General features: G+C 37.1%; 5 protein-coding genes across 6 annotated transcripts; 3 read left to right on the top strand and 2 right to left on the bottom strand.

The window, feature by feature from the left end:
• Positions 1 to 265: 265 nt before the first annotated feature.
• LOC133862783 (pentatricopeptide repeat-containing protein ELI1, chloroplastic) lies at positions 266 to 2,535 on the top strand. Its single transcript, XM_062298655.1, has one exon. It carries the CDS (start codon positions 486 to 488, stop codon positions 2,349 to 2,351), a length of 1,866 nt encoding a protein of 621 aa, XP_062154639.1. The 5' UTR covers positions 266 to 485; the 3' UTR covers positions 2,352 to 2,535.
• A 248-nt stretch (positions 2,536 to 2,783) lies between these two features.
• LOC133862784 (WD40 repeat-containing protein HOS15) lies at positions 2,784 to 12,904 on the bottom strand. 2 transcript variants are annotated; one of them, XM_062298656.1, is made up of 14 exons: positions 12,628 to 12,904; positions 10,378 to 10,523; positions 9,916 to 10,261; positions 9,722 to 9,816; positions 9,501 to 9,547; positions 7,577 to 7,724; positions 6,634 to 6,697; positions 5,721 to 5,879; positions 5,519 to 5,640; positions 4,907 to 4,981; positions 4,599 to 4,652; positions 4,441 to 4,514; positions 3,466 to 3,540; positions 2,784 to 3,366 (listed from the first exon to the last, which is right to left on the bottom strand). In XM_062298656.1, the coding sequence occupies exons 1-14, from the start codon at positions 12,686 to 12,688 to the stop codon at positions 3,147 to 3,149; spliced, it is 1,686 nt and encodes a 561-aa protein (XP_062154640.1). In that variant the 5' UTR covers positions 12,689 to 12,904; the 3' UTR covers positions 2,784 to 3,146. The 2 variants fall into 2 exon arrangements, with proteins under 2 accessions (XP_062154640.1, XP_062154641.1); XM_062298657.1 differs by lacking the exon at positions 12,628 to 12,904 and having other exon boundaries at positions 10,368 to 10,507.
• Positions 12,905 to 14,997: 2,093 nt separating this feature from the next.
• LOC133862649 (MFP1 attachment factor 1-like) lies at positions 14,998 to 15,366 on the top strand. The gene has a single exon (XM_062298494.1). The coding sequence runs from the start codon at positions 14,998 to 15,000 to the stop codon at positions 15,364 to 15,366; it is 369 nt and encodes a 122-aa protein (XP_062154478.1).
• Positions 15,367 to 17,391: 2,025 nt separating this feature from the next.
• LOC133862297 (uncharacterized) lies at positions 17,392 to 18,551 on the bottom strand. The gene is made up of 4 exons (XM_062298069.1): positions 18,221 to 18,551; positions 18,037 to 18,135; positions 17,747 to 17,911; positions 17,392 to 17,615 (listed from the first exon to the last, which is right to left on the bottom strand). The coding sequence occupies exons 1-4, from the start codon at positions 18,458 to 18,460 to the stop codon at positions 17,574 to 17,576; spliced, it is 546 nt and encodes a 181-aa protein (XP_062154053.1). The 5' UTR covers positions 18,461 to 18,551; the 3' UTR covers positions 17,392 to 17,573.
• A 2,579-nt stretch (positions 18,552 to 21,130) lies between these two features.
• Positions 21,131 to 22,279, top strand: LOC133862650 (probable receptor-like protein kinase At5g24010). Its single transcript, XM_062298495.1, has one exon. The coding sequence runs from the start codon at positions 21,131 to 21,133 to the stop codon at positions 22,277 to 22,279; it is 1,149 nt and encodes a 382-aa protein (XP_062154479.1).
• The last annotated feature ends 2,789 nt before the right edge of the window (positions 22,280 to 25,068 follow it).

Genomic DNA, 25,068 nt, shown 5'->3' on the forward strand with positions numbered 1-25,068 from the left:
CTGTTGGGAGGTCTAATTTTGTGTACGTTTGAGGGTGAGAGGCTGTTCTAAAATGTCTTAAATTAAAGCCGCTCTAAATGCCTGAAATTAAATTTTCTTGTAGCAATTGCAGTGGCGAGGCTTTAATTGTTAAGTGCACTTCTTTCCGCTTAACATAAAATTTTTAGTACGCAGTTTTGATAGAATGATTGAGATTCAGTACAACTTTATGCTTGGATTCAGACAAATAATTATTCGGGCAGTTAATTTTTAGTACAGAGAGAGAGAGTTGTTATAAAGGGGGCCTTCTCTTGCAATCGAAACAGCTAATTGTTTTTATGTTAATCCTTGATAGAAAGGCGGCATCACTCACAAGTGTTTATAAAAACAAGAAAAATCCGAGTATCCAACAGCGAGCGGCTAGGAGCAAGCAAGAAACCCAACAGTTCATGGCGGCAGATGTTTGAAAAGACGTTGGCTTTATACTAAAACCCGGTAACACAACCATGTCCGCCGCCACCCTTCTTATCACCCCACCGCCGCCGCCGCCGCTCACTCGCCATTCCCCAACAGTAGACAGACTTGCCTTCCTTATCGACAAGTCCAAATCTATCGACCACCTTCTACAAGTCCACGCCGCCCTCCTCCGCCACGGCCTCCACCAGCACCCCATCTTGAACTTCAAGCTCCAGCGCTCTTACTCCTCTCTCGGTCGACTCGACTATTCTCTCGCCCTCTTTGAACGTACCCACAACCCCAATGTGTTCCTCTGGACCGCCATTGTCCACGGCCACGCACGACGAGGTCTACACGACCAAGCACTCTTCTACTACGTACAAATGCTGGTTCATGGTGTCGAACCCAATTGCTTCACCTTCTCTTCGCTCTTGAAGTCCTGCCCGCTTGAACCGGGAAAGGCTCTTCATTCCCAAGCGATCAAACTCGGGTTCGATTTGGATCCGTACGTTAGCACGGGTCTCATCGATATTTATGCGAGAGGGGGTGATGTGATGTCTGCGCAACAGTTGTTTGATGCTATGCCTGAGAGGAGTTTGGTTTCTTTGACGTCGATGATTACTTGTTATGCCAAGCACGGGGAGATTGTCAAGGCCCGAGTATTGTTCGAAGAGATACAGGAGAGGGACGTGGTTTGTTGGAATGTGATGATTGATGGGTATACCCAGAGTGGGATGCCAAATGAGGCTTTGCTATTGTTTAGACAAATGTTGGCAGGGAAAGTTAAACCTAACGAAGTGACTGTCCTGTCTGTGCTCTCTGCTTGCGGGCAGCTTGGGGCTTTGGAGTCTGGTAGATGGCTTCATTCTTACATTGAGAGCAATAGGATTAAGATCAATGTTCATGTGGGTACCGCGTTGGTTGATATGTATAGCAAGTGTGGTAGTTTGGAGGATGCGCGGTTGGTTTTTGATAGGATCAAAGAAAAGGATGTCGTTGCCTGGAATTCAATGATTGTGGGGTATTCAATGCATGGATTTAGCCGAGATGCTTTGCAGTTGTTTAATGAAATGTGTGGGATTGGACACCTCCCTACTGATATAACCTTCATTGGCATTTTGAGTGCTTGTGGTCATGCTGGTTTGGTAAGCGAGGGATGGAGCTTTTTCCGTTCAATGAAAGACAAATACGGGATTGAGTCAAAGATTGAGCATTATGGGTGTATGGTAAATCTTCTTGGCCGTGCTGGGCATTTAGAAGAAGCATTTGCTCTTGTCAAAAACATGAAAGCTGAGCCAGATCCTGTCATATGGGGAACTTTGCTTGGGGCCTGTAGGCTCCATGGTAACATTGCTTTGGGAGAGGAAATTGCAGAGTTTCTGGTTGGCAACAACCTTGCAAATTCGGGAACTTATATTCTTCTTTCGAACATATACGCAGCCACTGGCAACTGGTATGGGGTAGCAAGGGTGAGGACCTTGATGAAAGAGAGTGGGGTACAAAAGGAGCCTGGTTGTAGCTCAATTGAAGTGAATAATAAGGTACACGAGTTTCTTGCTGGAGATAGGAGACACCCAAAGAGCAAAGAAATCTACATGATGTTAGAGGAGATAAATGGTTGGCTCAAGGCTCACGGTTACACCCCACAGACAGATATTGTGTTACATGACTTAGAGGAGAGACAAAAGGAACAATCCCTTGAAGTTCATAGTGAGAAGCTGGCAATTTCTTTCGGGCTCATCAGTACTCATCCAGGGACTACAATCAAGATTGTAAAGAACCTCCGTGTATGTTTGGACTGTCATGCTGTGACCAAGTTGATTTCAAAGATAACTGGGCGTAAGATTGTGATGAGGGACCGAAACCGGTTTCACCACTTTGTGAACGGTTTATGCTCTTGTGGGGATTACTGGTGACTAGTAATTTTCAATCCCGGTTGGCTGTTGCTGAAAGAAGCTTTTCTTCTTCAGAAGAATGTCTCTGCAGGCTCAGATACTATTTATTGGCAGTCAGACCGCTGTAAAATCTGAATAATTTTCTGACACCAATTGCTATCAAATTCTCCAAATTTTTGCCCACCAGTCTTTTGACTGGGAGACATCATGCCAATACAATCTAGGTCAACTTGAATAAGCTTGCCAAGTGAGACAACTAGCGATTTTCACTGACCTGCAAATGGGGCTGAACATCTCAAATTTTTTTTGTTCTTTTTTGCTACTCACCGAGGCAAGGGGCACACGTTGGTGCTAGCATTACATCAAAAGTAATTACAATAAGTAAAACAGTAAACTAAGTATCAACAGTAAAATAAAACTAAGTGAATACAATAAAACAGGGTAACAAAACAATTTTGCAAACAACAATCCTTGGAAAAAGAAACAGTAAACTAGAAATCGTCAGACTCGATCCAATCCAAATAATTCTGTACATAATCGGTTAGAATGCATTCCTACGAAGCATAAGCCTGGTAAACGGTTACAAAGGCTATCAAAATAAGTGAGTAAATGCCTGATCTATGTTAAAATGCATAGCCTACCCAGCTAAAATACATTTTTTCCCCCCATCCCCATCTAAATCATCATCTCTACAGCTAAAATTTGAAAAGACCTACTACATAGCTAATTATCAGTCCTGAAATCATGCATAGGCTTTGCAGACCAGGAAGCGCCCAGAAGCAAACTGGGTAGATTGTAGGGCATATTTTTAAGGCCTTACATTCTGAAATCCAAAACACAAACTGTATTGTTGGCGAAACATGCAGCAATCTTGTCACCTTCCTTGTTCCAGCAGACTTCAAATATGCCTCCATTGCCAGTGTATGTTTTAACAATCTTGCCTTCCTTCAAAGACCAGATGTGCATGGATCTATCAAGAGATCCACTGACCAAATACTCACCATTTGGGCTAAATGCAACAGAATATACTGGATCCCTGGAGTTCCAATTTAAAGCATTAGTAAGCTTCAAAAGCATCTCAGCAGTTAATGTTACCGTCTAATAACATCAAGGACAGAGCAGCAAAGGTTGGTACCTGTGTCCGTTCAAGCTGTACAGAAGTTTCCCAAGTTCCACATCCCATAGCTTCACAGTTGAGTCAAATGATGCACTGTGTAGAAACAAAACCAACAGAATGTTTTAAATTTTTAAACTAGTAAGACGTGAATGAAGAGTACAGTATATCCTACAGTGCTTCATATGTCTGTGTGTTGCAGGTTTGTTAGCATTATGCACACTAACATTTATTTAGATCGTGACATTGAAAAACCTTAGTTTGTCCTAATAAAAAATAATTTATTGCTTAACACATTAGCAGCTTCCTCAGCCAGACTCCAGCAACAGCCAAAAAAATGAAGAGGGGTGAAAAGAAAAAGAAAAATGGCCAGCACAATATACACTAATGCAAGAAAATATTCCATCACTACATATAGGTGATTGCAGACTGAGCTAGCTTGTAAAGTGGACGTTAACCGTGACCAGCATTGAGACCAAATGGCAATGGAAGCAATTACAAAACAATGGTGACTTGACTGACTTCAACTCAAAATGCACTCCAACTCTTAATTGTATTGTATGAAACCCTAATTAAGTTCAATTCATTTATGTACACAAAGATGTCAAATTTAACAATACAAGATTAGTCAAGGATACTAAAGATTAGTGTAACAAGACTTCATAATCAATTGAGATCCACAGCAGGCTCAAATTTAACAATACAAGATTAGCGTAACAACACTTAATAATCAACTGAGTTCCACAGCAGGCAGCAATTAATTAATAATTCTGTGTCACTATGCAAAACTTTTATTAATAAAAACACATTTTCTAGGACGAGTGTGGAATCCATATGAAAAGCATTTTTTGACAAGGAATACCAAGTCAGATGATCAACTAACAACAGTGATTCCAGAAGTATCAAATAGAAGAATATCTAGATAACCAACGCAAATGCATAAAAATAAATGAAGACCGATGAAATTTAAATTCATTAAAGCAGCGGCATCTATACCTAGCCAATACTAACTGCTGGTTAGGGTTGCTCGTCCCTGGTCCAGTGGGGCTCCATCTGATTGTATATATCTCCTGCAATCCAATAAGAGCAGAAGTGCATAAGCAGAGATGCACACAAACACAATGAGAATGAGAAAGACAAAATCTCAGTATTACCTTAGAATGCTCCCTTAAATCATGAACAAACTTATCCTGCTTCATACTCCATATCTGCACCATAAAACAGAAAACCCAACAGAACATATATGTCTCATTACCAAGAAGCAAGATGAGCGAAGAAAAATTATGAAACTGTATGAAACAGATCTGCTTAACTTGAAGATTGACATACGAATTGAAAATAGTACATAGATACATACAAATACATAGGCGCGCACAGAGTCAATTAATGCTAAGAGCAAACATCTATGTCAGAACATAAGATGCAAATCAATTTACTAAAAGGAAGGGGTACCATAAACAACCTTTCCAGTGATATCATCAGAGCAGGAGGCCAACAAAGAACCTGTCGGATCCCATTTGACACAGTTAACTTCACCCTGAAATTGCCACAAATTCATGATTAGCCATTAAAACAGCAGAATGGCAACATTTCATAAGTCAACACCCTTATTTTGGTCTCATGACTTGCAAACGTTCAATAGCAAATCAAAGGCAACAGATTTAGCGACAATAAGCCAATTCAAGTAACTGATAACAATCACGTTCCAACCCAACTGGGTTAATTCAGGTTTGCTACTTGACTAATCTGAGAGTGAATTCATAAATCTTCAGTAGACAGAAACATTCCTGGAGGTAGACTGGCAATTCTCAAGTATAAATGCTCCTTCAGTCCTAAAGTTGGGCATGTCTACGAAAACATAGAAGCAATACTTCTGACCAAGTTAAAAAAGGGTCATGTCCAAGCTTGAATCTAACCTACCTTCAACCCCCAAATTTACCAGCCCCACTTGAAGCAAGTGTTCACAAAAGAAAATTGATATGATAATTACTAAACCTCAGGTTTTCTCCAGGAAAGGAACTGAATTTTTATGCAGTATAATGATAATAATGAGCAGTAGGATCCAAGAACATACCTGATGACCAGCAAAAGTTTTGATAGGGCGGTTTTCTCCAATCTTGCAAACATATATCATATTGTCCGTGGAACTTGTTGCAAATGAAACATTGTTGCGCCAGTCAACATCAAGTGTTGGACCTAAATAATACAAATATTGAAGTTTAAACCCTAATCACAAGACAGACACTTCTTTTTTAACAATTAATCAAACAAGGCACCTGAATGAAATTCAAACTGTTGTTTCCACTCCTCTGCCTTTGCATCCCATACAATTGCAGTTTTATCACAGCTACCAGTAAGAAGGTAATCACCCTTCTTGTTCCACTTTAGAGAGAATATGGGTCCTTTATGTTTGCTTAGAGTACTCCTTAATTCACCTGGACAAAAATAACAAGAATAATCAGTATGCAGAAATTTTCACAAAGCAAAAAAGATTCGTATATAATCCTGATTCCAACTACCCGTGTAAATAAATCAAGCACCACTTGGAAGATATCAAACTGGCCAATAAACTTGCTTAAATTTTTTATTTTTTATTTTTTTTATAGCAGGGGTGTTCCCACCTTTGGTGAGACTAATCCCCTGTAGGGAGCTAGCACAGCAACCCACCGCCACGACTCCCCACTTAAATCACGAGTTTTATCCCAGGGTCAAACCTGAGACCGTGCGCCTCACCACATAGTCCCTTGCTCGCCCTTACCACTGGGCCACCTCATGGCCTAGTACATACATGCAGATATTTTTTTAATAAGTACATGCGGATATTATAGACCTTAGGTTATGTATATATATGCATATGTATATTTTCCTTCACATGAGAAAAACCTCAAAAGGAAAAGAATGTTGAGGAAAGAGATCTCCATATAATTACAACAGACAGAGATACTACACATATAATGTTGCCAAAACTAAAAAGGAAAGAAAAAAAAAACTAACAGCCGTTTTCAACTCAGCCTCTGGAACATACAAGTGACACTTCAATACATCAAATCGTCATTTTATGACAAAAACACCACACAAAACTAGGAATATAATGTTAACGTGCTTTCTTGCTGGTCTATTGTATTGTATCTGCCCTTTAATTTCTAGAAAATGCAGATATTTACAACAAATAAGGCTAAGACAGCTTACCATTTGTACCCCAAATTCTTGCTTGCCCATCATACGAACCTGTGGCAAGTAGTGTCCCCTCCCCCTGCATAAGGGCAGGCAAAAGTACGAAAACTTTTTCATGCAAAATGACACCAATATAAGCACAAAGCTTAGTTACCATCAAAATAGCATCTTCAAAGTACCTTTCCAATATTTACAAGTTTTAAACTTGAGCCATAGATTAGTAATCAAAAAGTGCTGCTTAATACGAATGGCCATCCTTCCTCTTCATGCAGAGAAAGAGGGAAGAATTCCCTCTCCACAATAATGTGGAAAACCTAAGGTGCTACCACATGTTGAATGGAAGAAAGACGCCACCCTCCTCCCTCATCTTTTGGGTTTATAAACAGGATCCTTTCCCACCTGGTTAGGACAGCTAGCTCTGAATCTTGGCAATTGCTGTCATGGCATAATTATTAATGGATAATCGTGTTACTGTTGACCAAAAAAACACTTTAACCGTTTGATGTCTTTTTTAGCTTTTCCAAGTCATGCTTCCTATGTTTGAAGAGTTCAGAATGTATGGTATGTATAAGATAATTATATAAAAGTAGTAATATAGAGTTTTTGTCGCTGAAATAATTTCCATTGTAATACATGAAATGGACCTGGACCAAACTAAACTCTTGTCAGTTGGGCTCTCTTCCAGTATTGGAATATTTGGTTCTATAGAATTTCAGAAGCAAGGTTTTTCATAAATAAACCAATCCAAACAGGTAGCAAACCTAAACAACATGCAGCACATATTCTACAGGAGAATAAAAGCAAAGACGTCAAAACAGCTCTTTTTACAGCATTTGCATATGGCATGCAAACCTAGACAAAAAATTTGATCGTGTAACTAGCAATGGTATAACCAAACTGTAAATTTGGAATCAGAAGGAGAATAGCAGTTAAAACAGAATAGTGTGATAAAACTCACATTCCAATCAAGTGTTGTAACATCTTTACTCTTCTCATTTGTTCTACCCTTAACGTGTTTCAGTACCAGCACGTTCAAAGGACCATTAGAACCAGTTCTCCAGCTACCATCCACTATTGTCCATATACGAGCTGTCGAATCTCCAGATCTAGAAGTTGTACAAGGCATATGACAACAACTATTACTTTCACAACCTTGCATGGTGTTCCCATACCATAACAAAAGATGATCTAAAATTCCACAAATCTAAGTGACAAGTGCATAAAGTCATAATTCACCGCTGACCAACTGCAAATATTAAAATGTCAGTCTAAAGTAATACTGCCTTCAACTGCATTTTTATACTAAGGGCACGTTTGGCACAAGGAATGGTCATTCCTTTAGGAATAGGAATGACTATTACTAGGAATACAAGGGTTGGAATGGAATAACCATTCATATTCTTTAGTTTGGTGACACAACATGATTCCCTTATGGAATTGAATCAAAATTACTATAATACCCAAGATTTTTAAAAAAAAAATCATAATAATAAACCTTCAAAACATTCTTTGGCGGCTGACAACCCCAAGGGGTGGCTGGCCACCTTGACATAACACCACGGGTGGACAAGACCACCTTGATGACGCTATGGGGGGTGACTGCGACCACCCCCTAGCCATGGGGTGGTCGCTTCTACACCCTCATCCAACTCTCCAGCCTTTCCATGTGCCTCCCTTCCTTCCACTTCCTCAGATCGATCACCATCAATCCCATGTTGAAATAACATGCCCTCTTCCCCTTCAATGACGCCCGGATACATCTGGTTCCCCAAAACCTGGCCGTGAAGAAGCTCAAGAAGTTCATGTGGCAGTACTCGAGTGCGCCCAACACGTGATTGCCGAGATCAATGCTCCACAGCTTGGCCACGCCGTTCACCACAATCAGGTCGGTGAGGTAGATGCGACGAAGGTCATTGTGGCCACGCGTGGCGGCGATGAAGTGGAACAAGATGTTCTCTGGGCACGACGCGTGCTAGAGCACCCAAAACACCCCCGCCACCGAGCCACGCAGGTAGGACGCATCCAACGTCATCGCAATGTGGATGAGCCAAAAGTCCAATGAGAAGGATCTCACCGCTTGGGGGCATCCCCGTCCATTCCAAAATGCCGCTGCTTCTCTTAAAGCTGGGAGCTCTCCGGCTATACTTCTTGGCGGGAAGTGTTTGATAACAACTATGACGAGAAGGCCAAGTGGGTTTTTTTTAATAAGAAAAAAGAGGGGGGGTTGGAAAACTCATTCTGGTCCTCAAGAAATAGATATTCCTCTCACTTTTTAGAGGAATAACTATTCCTCAATTTAGGGGAATAGCCATTACCAAGCATAGAGTGCAACCAAACAAAAGAGATCTATTCTGCATACCAAACGTGCCCCCTAATAGTAATTTTCAGAACAATATAAGGATCTGTAGAAATATAACTTCCTCAAGAAATAGATATTCCTCTCATTTTTTAGAGGAATAACTATTCCTCAATTTAGGGGAATAGCCATTCCCAAGCATAGAGTGCAACCAAACAAAAGAGAGGTCTATTCCACATACCAAACATGCCCTAATAGTACTTTTCAGAACAATATAAGGATCTGTAGAAATATAACTTGATGCAGAAACTGAAATAATCAGAAAAGAAATTCTTAGAGAATCCTAAATGCTTCGGTAATGAGTAAAGAAATTCTCAGCAAATAATAAGCTATCCTTCAAAATGCTTTTGCTTCTCTAGGAAGTTCGTATCTGTTGCTGAATAGTTCAGAACCTATAATTCACCATGAAAAATAAACAAAATGAAGAATATGCAAATGAAGCAATACCAAACAAATTTGAACTATAAGATATAGATACACATTATGAATGCACAAAAGATATGCCACTCAACAAAAATATACTTACCCTGACGCAAGAAGAGAACCTGTTGGACTCCATGCACAAGCACAAACCTGAAAGAAGAAGGGAAAAGATTACATTATTACAGGCAAAAGGCTGAAATATCGAGTGCAGCAGAGAAAATAATAGAAAAGAAGGTTTTTTTTCTCTTTTTTTTTTTGGTTGGGGGGGGGGGGGGGGGGCAGTGCAACAAAAAAATTGCAGAAAGAATGGAGACATGCTCATACCTCTGAAGTATGTCCTTCCAAAATTGTCACATCAGAACTAGGGATTTCACACGGCTGAGTAGTCAAGGTAGTGGAGATATCCATTGGTTCTGGTCCTTTAAACACATCCAAAGATTTTTATACTTCTTGATTTGTATAAGGGATACCTAAAGAGAGGCCAAGACAAATGAAATTCAAAATCAAAGTAAAGTTACCTCCAAAGACTCCATTATCTTTATGTTTTACATTCACTTTATCTTCTTGATCTGTAACCTTTTCTCTGTCGGTGTGATCCTCGTGCTGCTTTTCTCTCCCCTTGTCCTTTTCTGTCCTCTCTTTATCCTTTTCACGTTCTTTCTCCCTGTCATGTCTTTCTTTATCCCTTATTCTTCCGCGTTCTCCTTCATGGTCCCTATCAAGTTCTTTATCTTTATCTCTATCTCCATCCTTTTGTAGATTTTTCCTTTTTTCTTTTATGATTTGCCGTAGTTCATAAACATCCTTTGTGATAAGATCCAAAGGTTGTAAGAATGAGAAATCTTCATCCAATTCTGTGTCACTCTGAAAAGCTTAAAACAAACATTGATCAATTTGAATTCTGAGATAACCAGGATGGCTAAGAAATATAGAGTCATGTCAGCCAATAGAGGAAAAGCAAAAGAATTACGTATGCTAACATTACTCAAGTTTGCTTCCATCTCCAAGTACTGAAGACCTTTTTGTACAAATGTAATAAGAGCACCGGGTGGAACCAAATTGCCATCAATGGGGCACTTGTTGATACTTGCCTCATATCCTAAAGCAAATGCTGAATGTGTGAATCCTACAAGATCAAGACAAGGAAAAGTTAAGAGCCCCGAAAAATGTCTAATCTAACTGCTGATCATATGGAAAATGAATAATAAAATTTCAAAATGTTCATTATTTTCATATTTTAGATGCATTATACATTCATCAAACAATATATCTGAATGAAGGAGACAAGTAGAACCTTACTGTTTACTACGGTTTAAAGTACATGATATATGTCTTGCTTTGCCTTGATAATTGATATAAAATGAAATGGCTTTTTAATGAGAAATAGTGTGGCAATTAACTTTGATTCCAAAAAATTTAAACACCGACTTAGGGTTCGTTTGGGTTTACGATTTTAAAAAGTGCAATTTAAAATAACAATTTTAAAGTGTGCGATTTGAAAAAGTGATTTTTAAAAATGCAATTAAGCGTTTGGTAAAATCGCAATTTAGCCTTTAAAATCGCAAATTAGTTTTTAAAATTCTGCGTTTTAAATAAAGCACCATCTTACATGCGATTTGAAAAAAAAAAACAAATTTTCTAAGTTTTCAAATCGCAATTTTTAAAAACACAGTTCCCAAACAATTTATGTTCTGCGATTTGATTTAAAATCCCACTTATTGTCTACGAAATCGCAATCCCAAACGCATCCTTAAAATCCTAAAAAGGATATAACCAAAATTCTCTCAAGCACAAATAAGCATGTACCACAAACTTGCCTGCTTTCAAGATAATTTTCAGTTAATATTTATCATCAATATAACTAATTATTAAAGAAATTCATGTTTTATTTTTAAATTATAAGCACTTTCATATGCTTCCAACCCTTTTTTTTCTATTAAAAGTAAATCAATCTCATTAAAAAGCACATAGGGGCACAATTCGTATACAAGAGAGATCCTCTATAAGGGAGAAAAGGAACAATTTTTTTGTAAAAGTAGAAAAATGAGGACTACTATACACCACCATCCATGCATAAAGGGATTTGAGCATAACGGATTTTAACTCTGCCACCGAAATCTTAAAATCTTCAATGCTCCTTGAGTTCCGTTCTCTCCAAATGCACCACATTAAGATCAAAGGAGCCATCCTCCACACTTCTAAAATATTACAGCTTCCCACTTGACCTCTCCAGCTAGCCAACAACTCTATTACATTTCTAGGCATAACCCACTCGACACCAAAAAGATGGAACAACGCAACTCATACCTCTCTTGCCACCTCACAATAAAGAAAAAGATTATCTATGGACTCTTCACTCATCTTGCACATATAACACCAGTCTACCACTATGACGCTCCCAACCCTTCCACGGATTCTCATCCATCAGAATCTCATACATATCCCTTGCTCGACAGCTAAACTTCTCCTCCAAGATCAGGGGCTTCCCTTTGGCCAGCATGGCCTCCTTGACCCTCTTCCCAATGGATCCCTTGTAAGAGATGTAGGGGATCTCGACGAGCCTTTAGGGAAGCTAAAGGTAAGCCAATGCAGGTCATTTTTTCGTGGTTTTATCCAAATTTAGGAAACTACATTTGGATTAAGGAATCCACTGCTAGTGCCCTAATGAATGCATTCTGCGACCTGGATATAATCTTCTCCAAGACCTTTCTTTTGTAAATTTCTGATAATTTCTCTTCTTAGCAAGAACATAGCCTACCGATGAAACTAAAACCTTCCGAACATGCTCAGTAACAAAATCAAGATTTTCCACAGGCAGCCAAACTCACTTCTCAGTTAGGAAGTCAAGATATCCACGCACATACAAAATTAACCCACATTACACACTGCTAAACAAATCCTGGCCCTAAAAATTACAAAATCTATCACATAATCGATTCTTGAGGACTAAGAAGGAACTACCCCGACTAGAACTCGCAAACCCTACGGAAACAATGGTAACGCAACTCGAAAATTTATTCCCAAAATTGGATTTTCCTACGCCCCAATCAAACCCTAGAGTGCTTATATCGGCAACTCACATAAACTTAGCTCAGAAATTCAAATAATTATACGTCTAAGAGCAACTTTCTATACAAACCCTAGAAATCGAATCTACTTCGCAACGCGAATTGAATAAATTAAACCAAAAAGAAGGTAAAAGTTGGAGGAGCTGAAGAGAACGTCACTACCTGACTCCTGAAGGTAACGAAAGACGAGGTAATTCAATTCGACGGATGTGACGGAGGTCATCGTCGCGTCGCGTTGCGTCGCGGAGTTACTGGCTTCAGAGGCTGAGGATAACGCTTTAAACAAACATGCGGCGGAGGTGGAGTTGCGTGCGGAAGAGAGAAGTAGAGGGGAAAAGGGCTTTACGAGGCCGCAGGGGAAGGTGGGGGGTTTGTTTTTTGGTTGCGGAGTGAGAGGGAATTCTGGAAACCGTAAACTGAAGTAGTGGAAGTGGATAGTCTTTGGTTTTGTCGATTATGCGAAACTTGACATTTGGCATGCCACCCTTGAGAGGCCACGCTCTTTTTAGTTTTTACTTTTTACCCTCCAAGGGAAGCAACTGAAATAAAGAATGAAAAATAAATAATTGTGCCACCACTCACCAGCTTTTTATATTTTGGCCGAGTCTGTGTTAAAAAAATAAATTAATAATAAAATATGCATTCTCTTCGAATTATTCCAAACTTTCTAGTAAGGCAATGTCTTTTCAAATTATTAAAATATTATAATATACTTTTTTTATCCCATAAAAAGATAAAAATGTTCATAAATTTTTTTTAATAAGACAAAAATATAAAAAAAAAAAAAAAAATGTGGGACGTGGAATATGACTTCAATAAAAAAAAAACTCCCACTCTACATCAATATGTTAATAACTGCCCCATAATTTTCGACATGAGGCCATAGTCGTTAGGGGTAGTTGGACGTGGAGGCCTGTTTGGTAAGTAATTGAATAGAAAAATATTTGTGTATTGTATAGTAAAAAGTGATTGATGTGATATAAAATTTGAGAATTTTTTATAGAAAAGTAAAAAAATTTTGTTTTGTAGTAGATTTTTTTATTTGAATAATGATAAAAAATTATTGATGTGATATAAAAAATGTAAAAAAGTTAGAATGTTTTTTATTTGATATTTTTGAAAAGACTTACGACTAGCCCAATTTTTTCGTAATTTTGTAAACACAAATTACATAATTTTTTTTAAAATAAATAAATAAATTTCAGTTAAATATCGATATGGTAAGTAATGTTGACATGTCAAGTATGAAAGGATATGGATCATGCAATTATTCAATAATATTTAAGCGACACTCCAAACTAATTCAATCTTTTTCTTTTTCGTTTTTTCTTTTTTATTTTAATAATGATTGATCCACGCCTCGCTCTTTCGATGGTGCTTTCCTCGCCATTCAAGGGTGGAGGAGGTTTTTTTGTTCCTCCCTGATTAGATCCAGTAGAGTTTAGGTGTCTTATAGCCATAAGAGTTGTGGAGTTTTGTTTCACTAGGTTATATTCGATGGTGGTTGTTGTTTCCTAGCAAAAGACTTCAACAATTTTGGGTTGGGAAGCGACTTTCTGGTGTATTTCCGACGGAGTTTCTGACTTAATTTTTTGTTTTGGATTTTTTCTTTAGAATCAAATTTGTTCACTTCGGCTGATTTTTTCAAGACACGTGCCTCTCCACGGTGGTCATTGGCTTCTTCCGATCCAGTACCATCCAGCCACAGCTATGCCGGATCTTCACGCTCGGTGCGTGTGGGTCGTGGCTTGTCTTCCAATGTGTGGCGAATGGTTCTTTGATGGTTCCGGGGTCTTTCGATAGACTTCTATTGTAAAGGAGGTCCCCGATGGCGACGCTTCCCGTCGATGGACCTGTTTTGGATTTTGTTTAGGGTTTTTATTTTTATTTTTTTTCTTTTCTTTTCACAGTATGGATTCTTAAATGTTACAGGACTATTTGTTGGCTTAGGTGTTAAATCTACCCTCTATTATTTATTGTTTGTGCTTAAATATAAAGAGTGGTTCATTGTTGTCCATGTAATGTTTATGTATTGTTTAGGTTGCCGGTCAAGTCAGATTTTTTTAACTTAGGGTGTTAAGGGTCTTGTATCTATTTTCTCTGTATTTTTCCTTGCCCTAGGGCTTTCTTCAATTATATATGATAGCATGTGTTAAAAAAAAAAAAAAATGATTGATCCAAAGATTAATTGAGAATGTCACACCAGTTTTATTGGATGAATATTAAATAAAATTATATATTTAGTATTTTTCTTTTATAAACCTAAAGACTAAATTTTATAGTCCATAATTTTTGAAATTAGAAATTTAAGGACTAAATTCAAGTTAAATGAAAATTAGGACCTAAATATGAATTTAGAAAGAAAAAAAAAGATGCAGCTATTTATTCATGTGGTTTTTGTGGTAGCATAATTGTTATTTTTTGAATAAAAAATACTGCCAAGTGCCAACGGCAGTAAAATTGTATTCAACCCTATAAATAATTAGGAAAACTGTCAGAGCCACTCTCAGTGTTTCAACGAACCCAAAGGAAATGGCAGAAGTCGAAGAAGCTAAACGTCACGAGATCAACGCCACAAAAGCCGAAAACACCAATGTCTCATTCACAATCTGGCTGCCCTCGCAGGGGGTCCGTGACGCCGTGATCGTCCGCCTCACCAAAACCCTATCATCGTCATCCTCCTCCTCCGTCATTTCCAACTCCAAGCACTACGGCTCCGTCCCGGCCGACGAGGCCTCCGCCGCTGCCCGTGTCATTGAAGAGGAGGCATTCTCCGCCGCCTCTGCCGCTGATGACGACGTGGACAGAAGGATCGAGACCCTTGGAGTGTACGCGAAGGAGATCAGCAAGCGAACCCTCGAAATGCTCAAAGTTAGGGCTGCTCAGGTCTTCGTACGTTGACCCAACTCTCCAGTTAAGCCCGATTCTTATGGTTCGTTTGGGTATTGAATTTTGAGAATTATAATTGAATTTTAATTCTATTTACAAATATCGAGGTAAAAAATTGTGTTTGGATGTTGAATTTTGAGATTGAAAAATATTATATTTTAATGGTAAGAAATGATTGGAAGTTTAAAAAGTTGTATATAATGATTGGTATTTTAAAAAGTTGTGTAAAATAATAATTTAAATAATAATAATTTATTATATATATATTCATTATTTAATTAAAAAATAAATTATTTTTTATTTTTTATTTTTTTTTTAAAAAAAATATATTAAAAAAAAAAATGATGTAGGGGTGGCCGCGCGGCCACCCTCGCTGGTCGGGGGTGGCGCGCGGCCACCCCCAGTGGTCGGGGGAGGCCGCGCGGCCACCCCCAGGGGTCGGGGGTGGCCGCGCGGCCACCCCCATGGCAGCCACCCCTTGTTTTTTTAATTAATTTCTTTTAATTTTTTTTTATTTAAATTTGTATTATTTTATTATTTATATGTGGGACTCACGCGCTTTTTGGGAGACAGCTTGTCCTGCGTGTGGGTCCAGCCATTACTCAAAATGTCAGTTTAGAATTCAAATGAAATTCGGGTCAAACTCGGGTATTTAAGCGGGTGAGCGGGTTTTAAAAAAAAAACCCGAGTGAAATAATTATTCCACTCTGTTGCCAAACACACAATTACTTAGTCTGATTTTTTCTTGTCTTGTCTTTGTTTGCAATGCCGGTATGCTGGTACTGTGAACTAGATTGATTTGAAGCCAATTTTGGGTGGAATGTTCATAATTCAGAAAGTATGTCATTAATAATAGTTTCGCTTGAGCTTTTGTTGCTTGAAGATATATAGGATGCCAAATAGAACTTCGACGAAGGTAATTGGATCCAAATATGTCAATTTGTGCTCCATGATTGCATTTACTGTGACGTTCTTTGGTTTATAAATGCATCACTCTATGACACACAGCACTCTTTCTCCTCCCTATTGGTCTGTGACTCTGCGATGTTTCGGTATATACGTGTGACTAGAGTATTAGTCTTACATCAAATAGAATTAAGAGAAAGGAATGCTTAGTCTAATTTGCCCCCAAACTTGTATCCAAATTTATAGGATTAAGCTTTTTTTAAGTTAAAGTCATTTACCTCTCAAAGAAGAGAAGTGGTAAGTTATTTATTTATTTATTTTTATTATTAATTTTATTTCATTTTATGTAGAAATGAAAAGGCAGATGAGAGGCTACTCTCAGGGGTGCTGGAGGGCTGACTGTGCAAGTCATCCTTCTGTTGGGAGTAATGGCATGAGTTATCTCATTTTCACTGCCACGGTGGCCGCACGAGCCTCCCTTCATTTGGGGTGGCCGCTTATGCCACCCCTTTACTAAGGAATGGTTGCTCGAACCACCCTACTTCTAGCGGTGAGTGTCCCCCTTTTACTAAGGAATGGCAACAGATTTCGATTAGCTCCAACAAAGTTTTATTAGCACCAAAGAGTTCTTTCTTGCGTTGTCGAGTTATTCTTGGTTCGTTGACAAGTACTGAAGATCGTTTAGTTTAATTGTTTCAAAATATGTGATTTGAAAAACGGCGACTTTAGAATAAAATTAATGAAAACATAATATTTTAAAGCGTAATTAAACATCTAAAAGTGCACTCATTACCTATGATTTAAAAATGTGAAAAAGGACAATTTTTTTTTCTAACACATTGTACACTCTTAAACATGATATGATTTTGTTTGATAACAGGCTTTTAACCTGACACACGGACTTTAAATTGCAGATCGTTTAGTGGGCCAATTGTCCTAATCTATAGTTTTTCGTTGGTCTTTATGATAATCTAACCCTTAAATCATTCAATTAGCTATTAATTTTTTCAGTGGTACAGTGGATTTGGATAAGAACAACGCATAATAAGTTTTTCGTTGGTCTTTATGATAATCTAACCCTTCAATCATTCAATTAACTATTAAAAATTTCAGTGGTACAGTGGATTTGGATAAGAACAATGTAGAAGTTGTTGGTTGCGTTATTCAAAAGCCAGTAAGCCAATATGCGGATTTTTTAAGCTGTCACCAAACACATCCTTATCTGAGCTTTATCCAGTAACACCGAACAGTAAAAGTAAAAGTTGGTACAAGCCCTTCTCAAAGTCTCCACTGCCCCGCCGCCGCCGGCATATCTAAGAACTCTCGCTCCGATTTGGCTTTGAGGAGACAAAGACCTGTGATCATTAAAAAACCAAAACAATAGTTACTTTACGAAAGAAGATAATTGTCCATTAATCGATCTATTGTGCGTTAAATCTTGTATCTTCCATTACGAGATTCTAATAACAACCATCAAAAGCAATACCTGATCTTCATCGACGTTTGGAACCCAATCGTTTGTCGCAGGATTGCTTCTGAAGCTAGTGTACGCCGCCATCCCACCTGCGCCATCATGGCCTTTCTGCAACCGAATGTCATCAGATCCACCTTCACCTCCTTCCCCCGCCACCCTTATAAACCCACTTCCAGTCTGTTTAGTCAAAAAAAAAAAAAAAAAACCCAAACCCAAAAGAATTCAAACTTTAAAAACCGAAATATAGGAAGTTAAATCTCGCTGAAAGAAATTAATAAAAAATAAAAAGATTGATATGGAACCGTGTGATGCTGTTTGTCAACGGACTGTAGCTCGCTGTAGTAATGGGTCTCCACAAACTCATCTTGCACCTCGATAACTCCCTCTGCCGGTACTATAACCTGCCAATCTTAAAGCGTTCGGAGAGATCAATTACAAGGAACAACCAAAACAAGCGTTAAATCTACAGTGGTGCACGTTACAGACATGAGATTGAGATCGAAGGGCTCGGAACTTGTCAAGCTCAGGAATAGTTTCGTCTACGGTTGTAGACTCCACTGGGGTTGATGTTGACGAGTCAGACTCGCTTCTGTTGGGCTTGACGGGTCGCTTGGGGGCCAGGGTCTCGAACTGAGCTCTGATCTTGTCGGCAATTCTCAGTTGTTCATCTGCATCCAACACCTCGTCGCTGCGGCTTGGTTTAGTCACCGTCCGCTGCCCCACCATTATGAGTCTAACTTTGTTTGATCTTTTTCTATGAAAGTGCTCTCTCTCCCTCTCTGTCTCTCTCTCTGCGTGATAGAATGGGTGAAGGGTCGGCAGGGGAATATAATATACATGGGAGTCAGAGAGAGAAAAAGAAAGTGGAAGGAAATTGAAACTAGGGGCCACGTGAAACCGCTTACATGAGTTTAGGGTGGGAAACGGATCTGGAACCGGAGGAGCGTATCGCTGATACACAGGAGGCGGGACTGTCCCTCAGCATTTTCTTTTTATTAAAAAAATAAATTTTAATAAAAAAGTGTCTTCTCATTCAAATTTATTTATTTTTAATAAAAAGAGGGTGCTGCCCGAAGGCCGAAACCGTCCCACAAATTATTTTTCGGAATTGGAGAATATCTGATACCTTATAATGCATGAATATTTTTGTCTTTTTACAATTTTTTTTTTAATGAAAATATCCCTGTATTATAAGGGACAGGATACTCTCCGATTCCCTCGAACCTGAACCGGAGAGTATCCTTATACGTTTAAGGAAATAATTTTACATGTCATATAAATGCCTATTAAGTGTCCATCAAATAATGAGATAAGTTTTGAAATTATCATTGGGCATGTGATTGATTAAATGATGAATTTGATTAAATAGTGTGATTTTAAAAGTCACATCATTATTCGATGAACACTTGATGGACATTTATATGACATATAGAATTACTTCGTTGAGAATGGGCTTGAACTCGGAGTAATTCTACATGTACATTAAGAGTCTATAAAAAAATGAGTTACCTTTTAAAATCACCATTGGACGTGTGATTGATCAAATGATGATTTTAAAAGCCACCTCATTTTTTTATAAATACTTGTACATGTACATTAAGTGTCTGTTAAATGTTCATTAAAAATAATGTAGTTTTTAAAATTACTATTAAACGTGAAATTGATTAAATAATAATTTTAAAAATCATTTTATTTTTTAATAGACATTTATTATGAATATAGAATATTAGAATTACTACCAGAATTACTCTTGAAATCGGCACCCAACTTGCTGAGAATAGTAGTCAACTAGCTCACGCATGCTGTGCAGGCTTGAACTTGCTGGGCCAAAGAATACATAGAATAGAATCACGGAGAACTTGATCAGCTACGTCGCTAAATGGTGGGGGGATGTTGAATCAACCTAAACGACCAAGTGTTTTGTTGCTCCAGCTGGCTCGGGTTTGCTCTTAGCTCATCTGGTCCAACTGAATTAGCCCGCTATGGCTCAGATTTTAGGTCTACTGGCCTATAACGACCTTGAATCATTAAGGCCACCTGATTTTGAACATGGATTGGGTTCAGAATTTAGGCCTGATTAAAGTTTGTGGTGTCTTTTTTTTTTACTCTAATGGAGACGGATGAGAATTGATGAAGAATAAACAAATATTTTTCTTTTTAGGTCCGACTCTTTTTCTTCTCTCTTTATTTGGTAGTGAGACCACAAAATTTCTTCTCTTTGGATCGTGGGATTCAATCTTTTTCTTTTCCCCTTTCTCCTTCTTCTTCTTCCAAATCTCCTTCTTCCCACATCGTACGTTGTGCATCATGTTTATGGCATCAATTTACATGACTAGGTATAAGCGGATTTACATTTTATAGGATTTAACAAAAAATTATAACGGATAATTAAAATTTTAAAAAATTGAAATATAAATACCATAAATTAACTTTTTTTTTGGTTTGTTTTTAAACGTTTGAATACTTAATTACAAAAATGGTTAAAAATCAAGAATTGTAAATGAAATTTTCTCTAGCTATAATCATTTATCCCATGAACTTGCCAATTCCTATTCTTTGTTCGATTGGTAATCCTGTACACAAGCATCTTGGAGTAATTCTAAATGTTAATCGTCTTATGTTCATTTAAAAATGAGGTGGCTTTTAAAATCACAATTTGATCGATTAAAATTTAACAGTGATCAATCACACGCCCAATACTAATTTTAAAAACTGCCACATTTTTAGTTGAATACAAGATAAACTTCTAACATTACTTATTAGCATTATGTGTGGCTACCCTTCTCGTTTTCCTTTCTTTTTTCCTTTCGGTGGTAGAGAACTGTCTGCCAATTTAGGACGTTGACCTCGTCAATTGGAGTAGGTCCACCCAGTTCATATTTCTCCTCTATCATCATCACCTGCTAGATCGATGCAAAAGCCGTTACAGAACTGGTAAGACTTTTATTCATTAATTGAAATGAATTTGCTTTTATTCTGCAGAAAATCATGCAGACATATATCAAAATTTGGCACCCCTCCAGATTTGGAACACAACATCGTACATTTCGGACGTCAACAACAGCTGTATGTCGTTCTTCCACATTTTTAAATTTGGATGCTTGTTTACCGTAAGTATACTTTCATGCACCCACATTACTTTTTAATTCCCTCGCATAGCTGATCGATAAGGTTCGGGTACAGGGGCGGAGCCAGCCCCCCCAAGTTGGGGGGGCCAAATTGAAAAAAAAAAATTTGGGGGGGCCAAAATTTGAAAAAATAATAAATTTTAGGGTAAAATTTTAATTTTTTTAAAATTTTTTTAAAATTTTTTTTTTTTTTTGGGGGAGAACCTTGAGGCTTGGGGGGGCAACGTGGCTCCGCCCCTGTTCGGGTAGCAATTCCTACCAACTTTCCATGGAAAAGCTTCATTTCCCAATGGTTCATTTCCCTTTCTTTCTTCTTCAAATCCTTTCTCTTCTACTTCTCTCATCGGCTCAAACTGTCCCAACTAAGTATTTTACAAATTGTGGGTCAACGTCCGACGTAACTGTCAATGGTCGGAACTTCGTTGGTGACTTGAATGGTGCCGGCTTCTCTATTATTGGACCAAGCTCTTCTGTTAGTGCCGTCAATTCATCAACAGATACGTCTCTTTATCAAACAGCAAGAGTTTTCACACAACCATCGTCTTCATATGAGTTGGACGCCATCGATCATGGCATTTATTATGTTCGTCTTCATTTCTTCCCGTTTAAGTCTGGGAACACTAATCTGGCTAACGCCCTATTCGATGTTTCTACTACTGACTTTTCGCTGCTGTCAAACTATGGTGTTAAAGAGAATTCACCAGCTGTGATTGAAGAGTTCTTACTCACAATCAACGAAAGCAAGTTCAGCATCTACTTTACTCCTCAGACTAACTCTTTTGCTTTTGTGAACGCCATAGAAGTCTTTCTAATCCCAGATAAGAACTACATCCTGGATAGCTTTCCTTTGATTAATTCTCGTGGACTAGCTGGAATTGCCGATGGCGTACGATCTCAGGCTTTACGCACAATTCACAGGGTCAATGTTGGAGGTCCACAGACCAACGACATACTATGGAGGACTTGGACACCGGATGATGGTTATATCCTTAACCCAGGAAATGACAAAACCTGCGATCCTTATAATGGTGTGCTTAAGTATGATGTTCTTGGTGCAACTGTGTATAGTGCCTCGGATATTGTCTACAACACTTGCAAAGAATTGAAATCAGAATTTTCTGTCATAACTTGGAGCTTTAATGTGGGTAAGAGTACCAGACACCTGCTTCGGTTGCACTTCTGCGATATTGTTAGCACAAAGGATGCATATGTCAAGTTCGATGCCTCTATTTCTAGCTATTTCACTCAGATTATCTATGTTGAGCAATTGGTAACTCCATATTACTGGGATTTTTTGGTTGATTCAGATGCTTTGGGACTTATCACTGTTACCTTAGGGCCTAGAAAGGATTCTACAAATAAAAACGCCTATCTGAATGGACTGGAGATTTTCGAGTATTCGAAGAAATTGGTTTAATTGGTTGATTAAGGAGATGATCATCTACCATAAATAAACGCTGATTAATGTTTGGATTACGCACACAATAAATAATACAAGGTTCTCCCAATTGAGGATGGATGGTTGTGGATGTTAAAATCCAGATAATTTTAGATCTCCTATATTTTTGTAGTATCAATTATCATAACACTTACGATTTCCTTATATATATAAGCGATGATGATAATAGCATATGTAGGTATATGTGTTTATTGCAGAAGATGAGTTAAGAGACTGCACAAAAAGGCTATAAGTATTAATTACTTATAGAGAATGATGCTGATTTCTATAATGTCATGTTTATAAGTTTATTTAATTGTATCCGTGTGAGCGCAAGTGGACTTTGCATATTTTATTATTATGACTAATTTGATTAATAACAAAACTGGTGGGGACAAGGTTCACAATGGATGCACAAGGCTCATGATGAGTACTCAAGACCCCATAAAGAATATAATATATACGAACCTGGCGGGTACAAGGTTCACAGTTGGAGCACAAGGCCTCAAAAACTAATAAACTTTACAAGTAAGGGGTCACAAGGCTCTAATGAATAACTGCTAAGACGAACAGAGATTTAATGACCCTAGAACGAGAGGAGTGCAAGAAGAAAATAAATAAGATTTGCATAAAACTGTCATCATATCATTGCTTTCTATATATATATATATATATATATATATATATATATTCAATTCATGATTATGGATTATGACTATAGACCATGAATTGCATATACATATAGACATAAAGTTATATTGTGCATTGTGTATTTCTAAATAAATTGGAAACCATCATATTATTGAATCAGCTGACTCACAGTTATAGTATAGGATTGTGGTAATGTCCACAAGCCCATAATTATGGATGCAGGTTCAGAAGGCGAAGGCATTGATCACTTTTGCTAGCTTTAAAGATTTAAAGTTAATGTATTTGTAGATGGTTGTATTTCTTTGTAATCGTTTGTGTTTACGTGCTTTTTGTATGTAACATATTTAGAGGAATGCTTGTATTTAATAGGCATTTCATGTATGTTTGCGTATCATTTGTGACACATATTTCAATGTAATTAGTGTAAAGAAAACTAAATAATTTTGATGAATGTTTAGAGGTACTTTAGTCAGCTCAATGTGTTATATTCCTAAGTCTTTAAGGAAAAAAAAAATATATTTCATTGCGAGATTTTATCTTTTCTGATGTAATAATATCACGTGGTTTATTAGATATAACTACTTACGCTTCATATATATATATAATAGAGGAATCACTAAAAAGATTGCATAACATTCATACAAGTGGCATCTTAAAATGCTTCCAAGTATTTATTTTAAGTTAAACAGTGAGTTTAAGTTTGTGTTAAAATGTGATAGTAAACTCAATCCCTATTTGCATGCTAAATAAAAACTAAATCCCTATTTTTTCTCTCTAAAAAAAAAACTGAACTCTATTTTGGTTTTAAACATGCCGTAACCAACTCATAAAAGCATTTATTTTTTTCCTACAAACTAACTAAAACTAAAACGTAGTGTTTCATACTAACTGTAATTGTTTACTGCACTCTCAAAATTACAACCCTTTAAGAAAATCGTTCTACTGCCCCTTGGAGTTCGTCTTCAAATCTGATCAACCAAAATGTTTTCTTTATGTAGATTTGTGGGGATCATACATATTTTATTTTATATATATATATATTGATTTACGATTATATGATTTAATTTTTTTATTTTTTTCCTTCTGTGTTTTGTAATTGTATTTCGCTGAACCATGTGTAGTTAATATACAAAATTCATTGTTCTTTGTTGTTGTTGAGCATGAGGTTTTTCAAAGAGTTCTCTTTGGCTGCTGAGAAGGCACATGAAAACTGGAAAAGAAAAGAAAATAATAGTATAGAAAAAGAAAACCACTTTAACCCAAGTAATTTTCAAATGCAGAAAATTTGTTCTTGGCTTTTTTTTTTTTTTCTCTGTTGAAAGTATATGTTTGGGTCAAGTTGCCTTTTCCTTTTCTTCTTCTTCTTCTTACTGCAAGACAAAGCTTTTCTTTATTTGTTTTCCGAGTTGTATCGGTTCTTGATTAAATTTTATATTGCAAGTATTTTTTTTATAAAGTGCAACAGTTTTCAATGAGTTCTTTTGATTTAGGTAACTTTGAGGGTGAGTATGGAGATGGATGTGAAGTGCCAAAATGTGAATCTTAGGTTGTCCCTTTTTTTTTTTTTTTTTTTTTCCTTATTTGATGTTATAATTTATATACAAAAAATACAGTTATTTTATATTATAGGAGTATAAAATCACAATCTTTTATAAAATTGTTCTCTGTACAAAATTCAAAACTATCTACTGTCCCTTGGAGTTTGTCTTCAAATTTGATCAACCAAAAGGTTCTCTCTCTGTAGATTATATTATAGGAGTATTTTTCCAGTTTCTATTTATTGTCTGGTTTAATATTTTGTCCTTATTTTCTGTTCTAATTTATATATTATTTTTATTTTTGTTCTAAAAGTCATTTTTTTTAATGTTATATATGAATTGTCGAGAAAAAGAATTTATGTTAGACATAACTTCTTTCTATACCTATGAGGCTTTGAATTTATTGTAATTGAAGAAAATATACAACAAAGGAAAAATAAAATTATTTTTATACTATACGAGTATTTTCATTTTTTTTCGTTTGTCATCTGTTTTTATTTTTTGTCCTTATTTTATGTTCAAATTTATATATTATTGCTTATTTTGTGCTAAAAGTATTTTCTTTTATGATATATATGT

Source organism: Alnus glutinosa, chromosome 3 (genome assembly GCF_958979055.1).
Source record: "Alnus glutinosa chromosome 3, dhAlnGlut1.1, whole genome shotgun sequence".
NCBI lineage: Eukaryota > Viridiplantae > Streptophyta > Magnoliopsida > Fagales > Betulaceae > Alnus > Alnus glutinosa.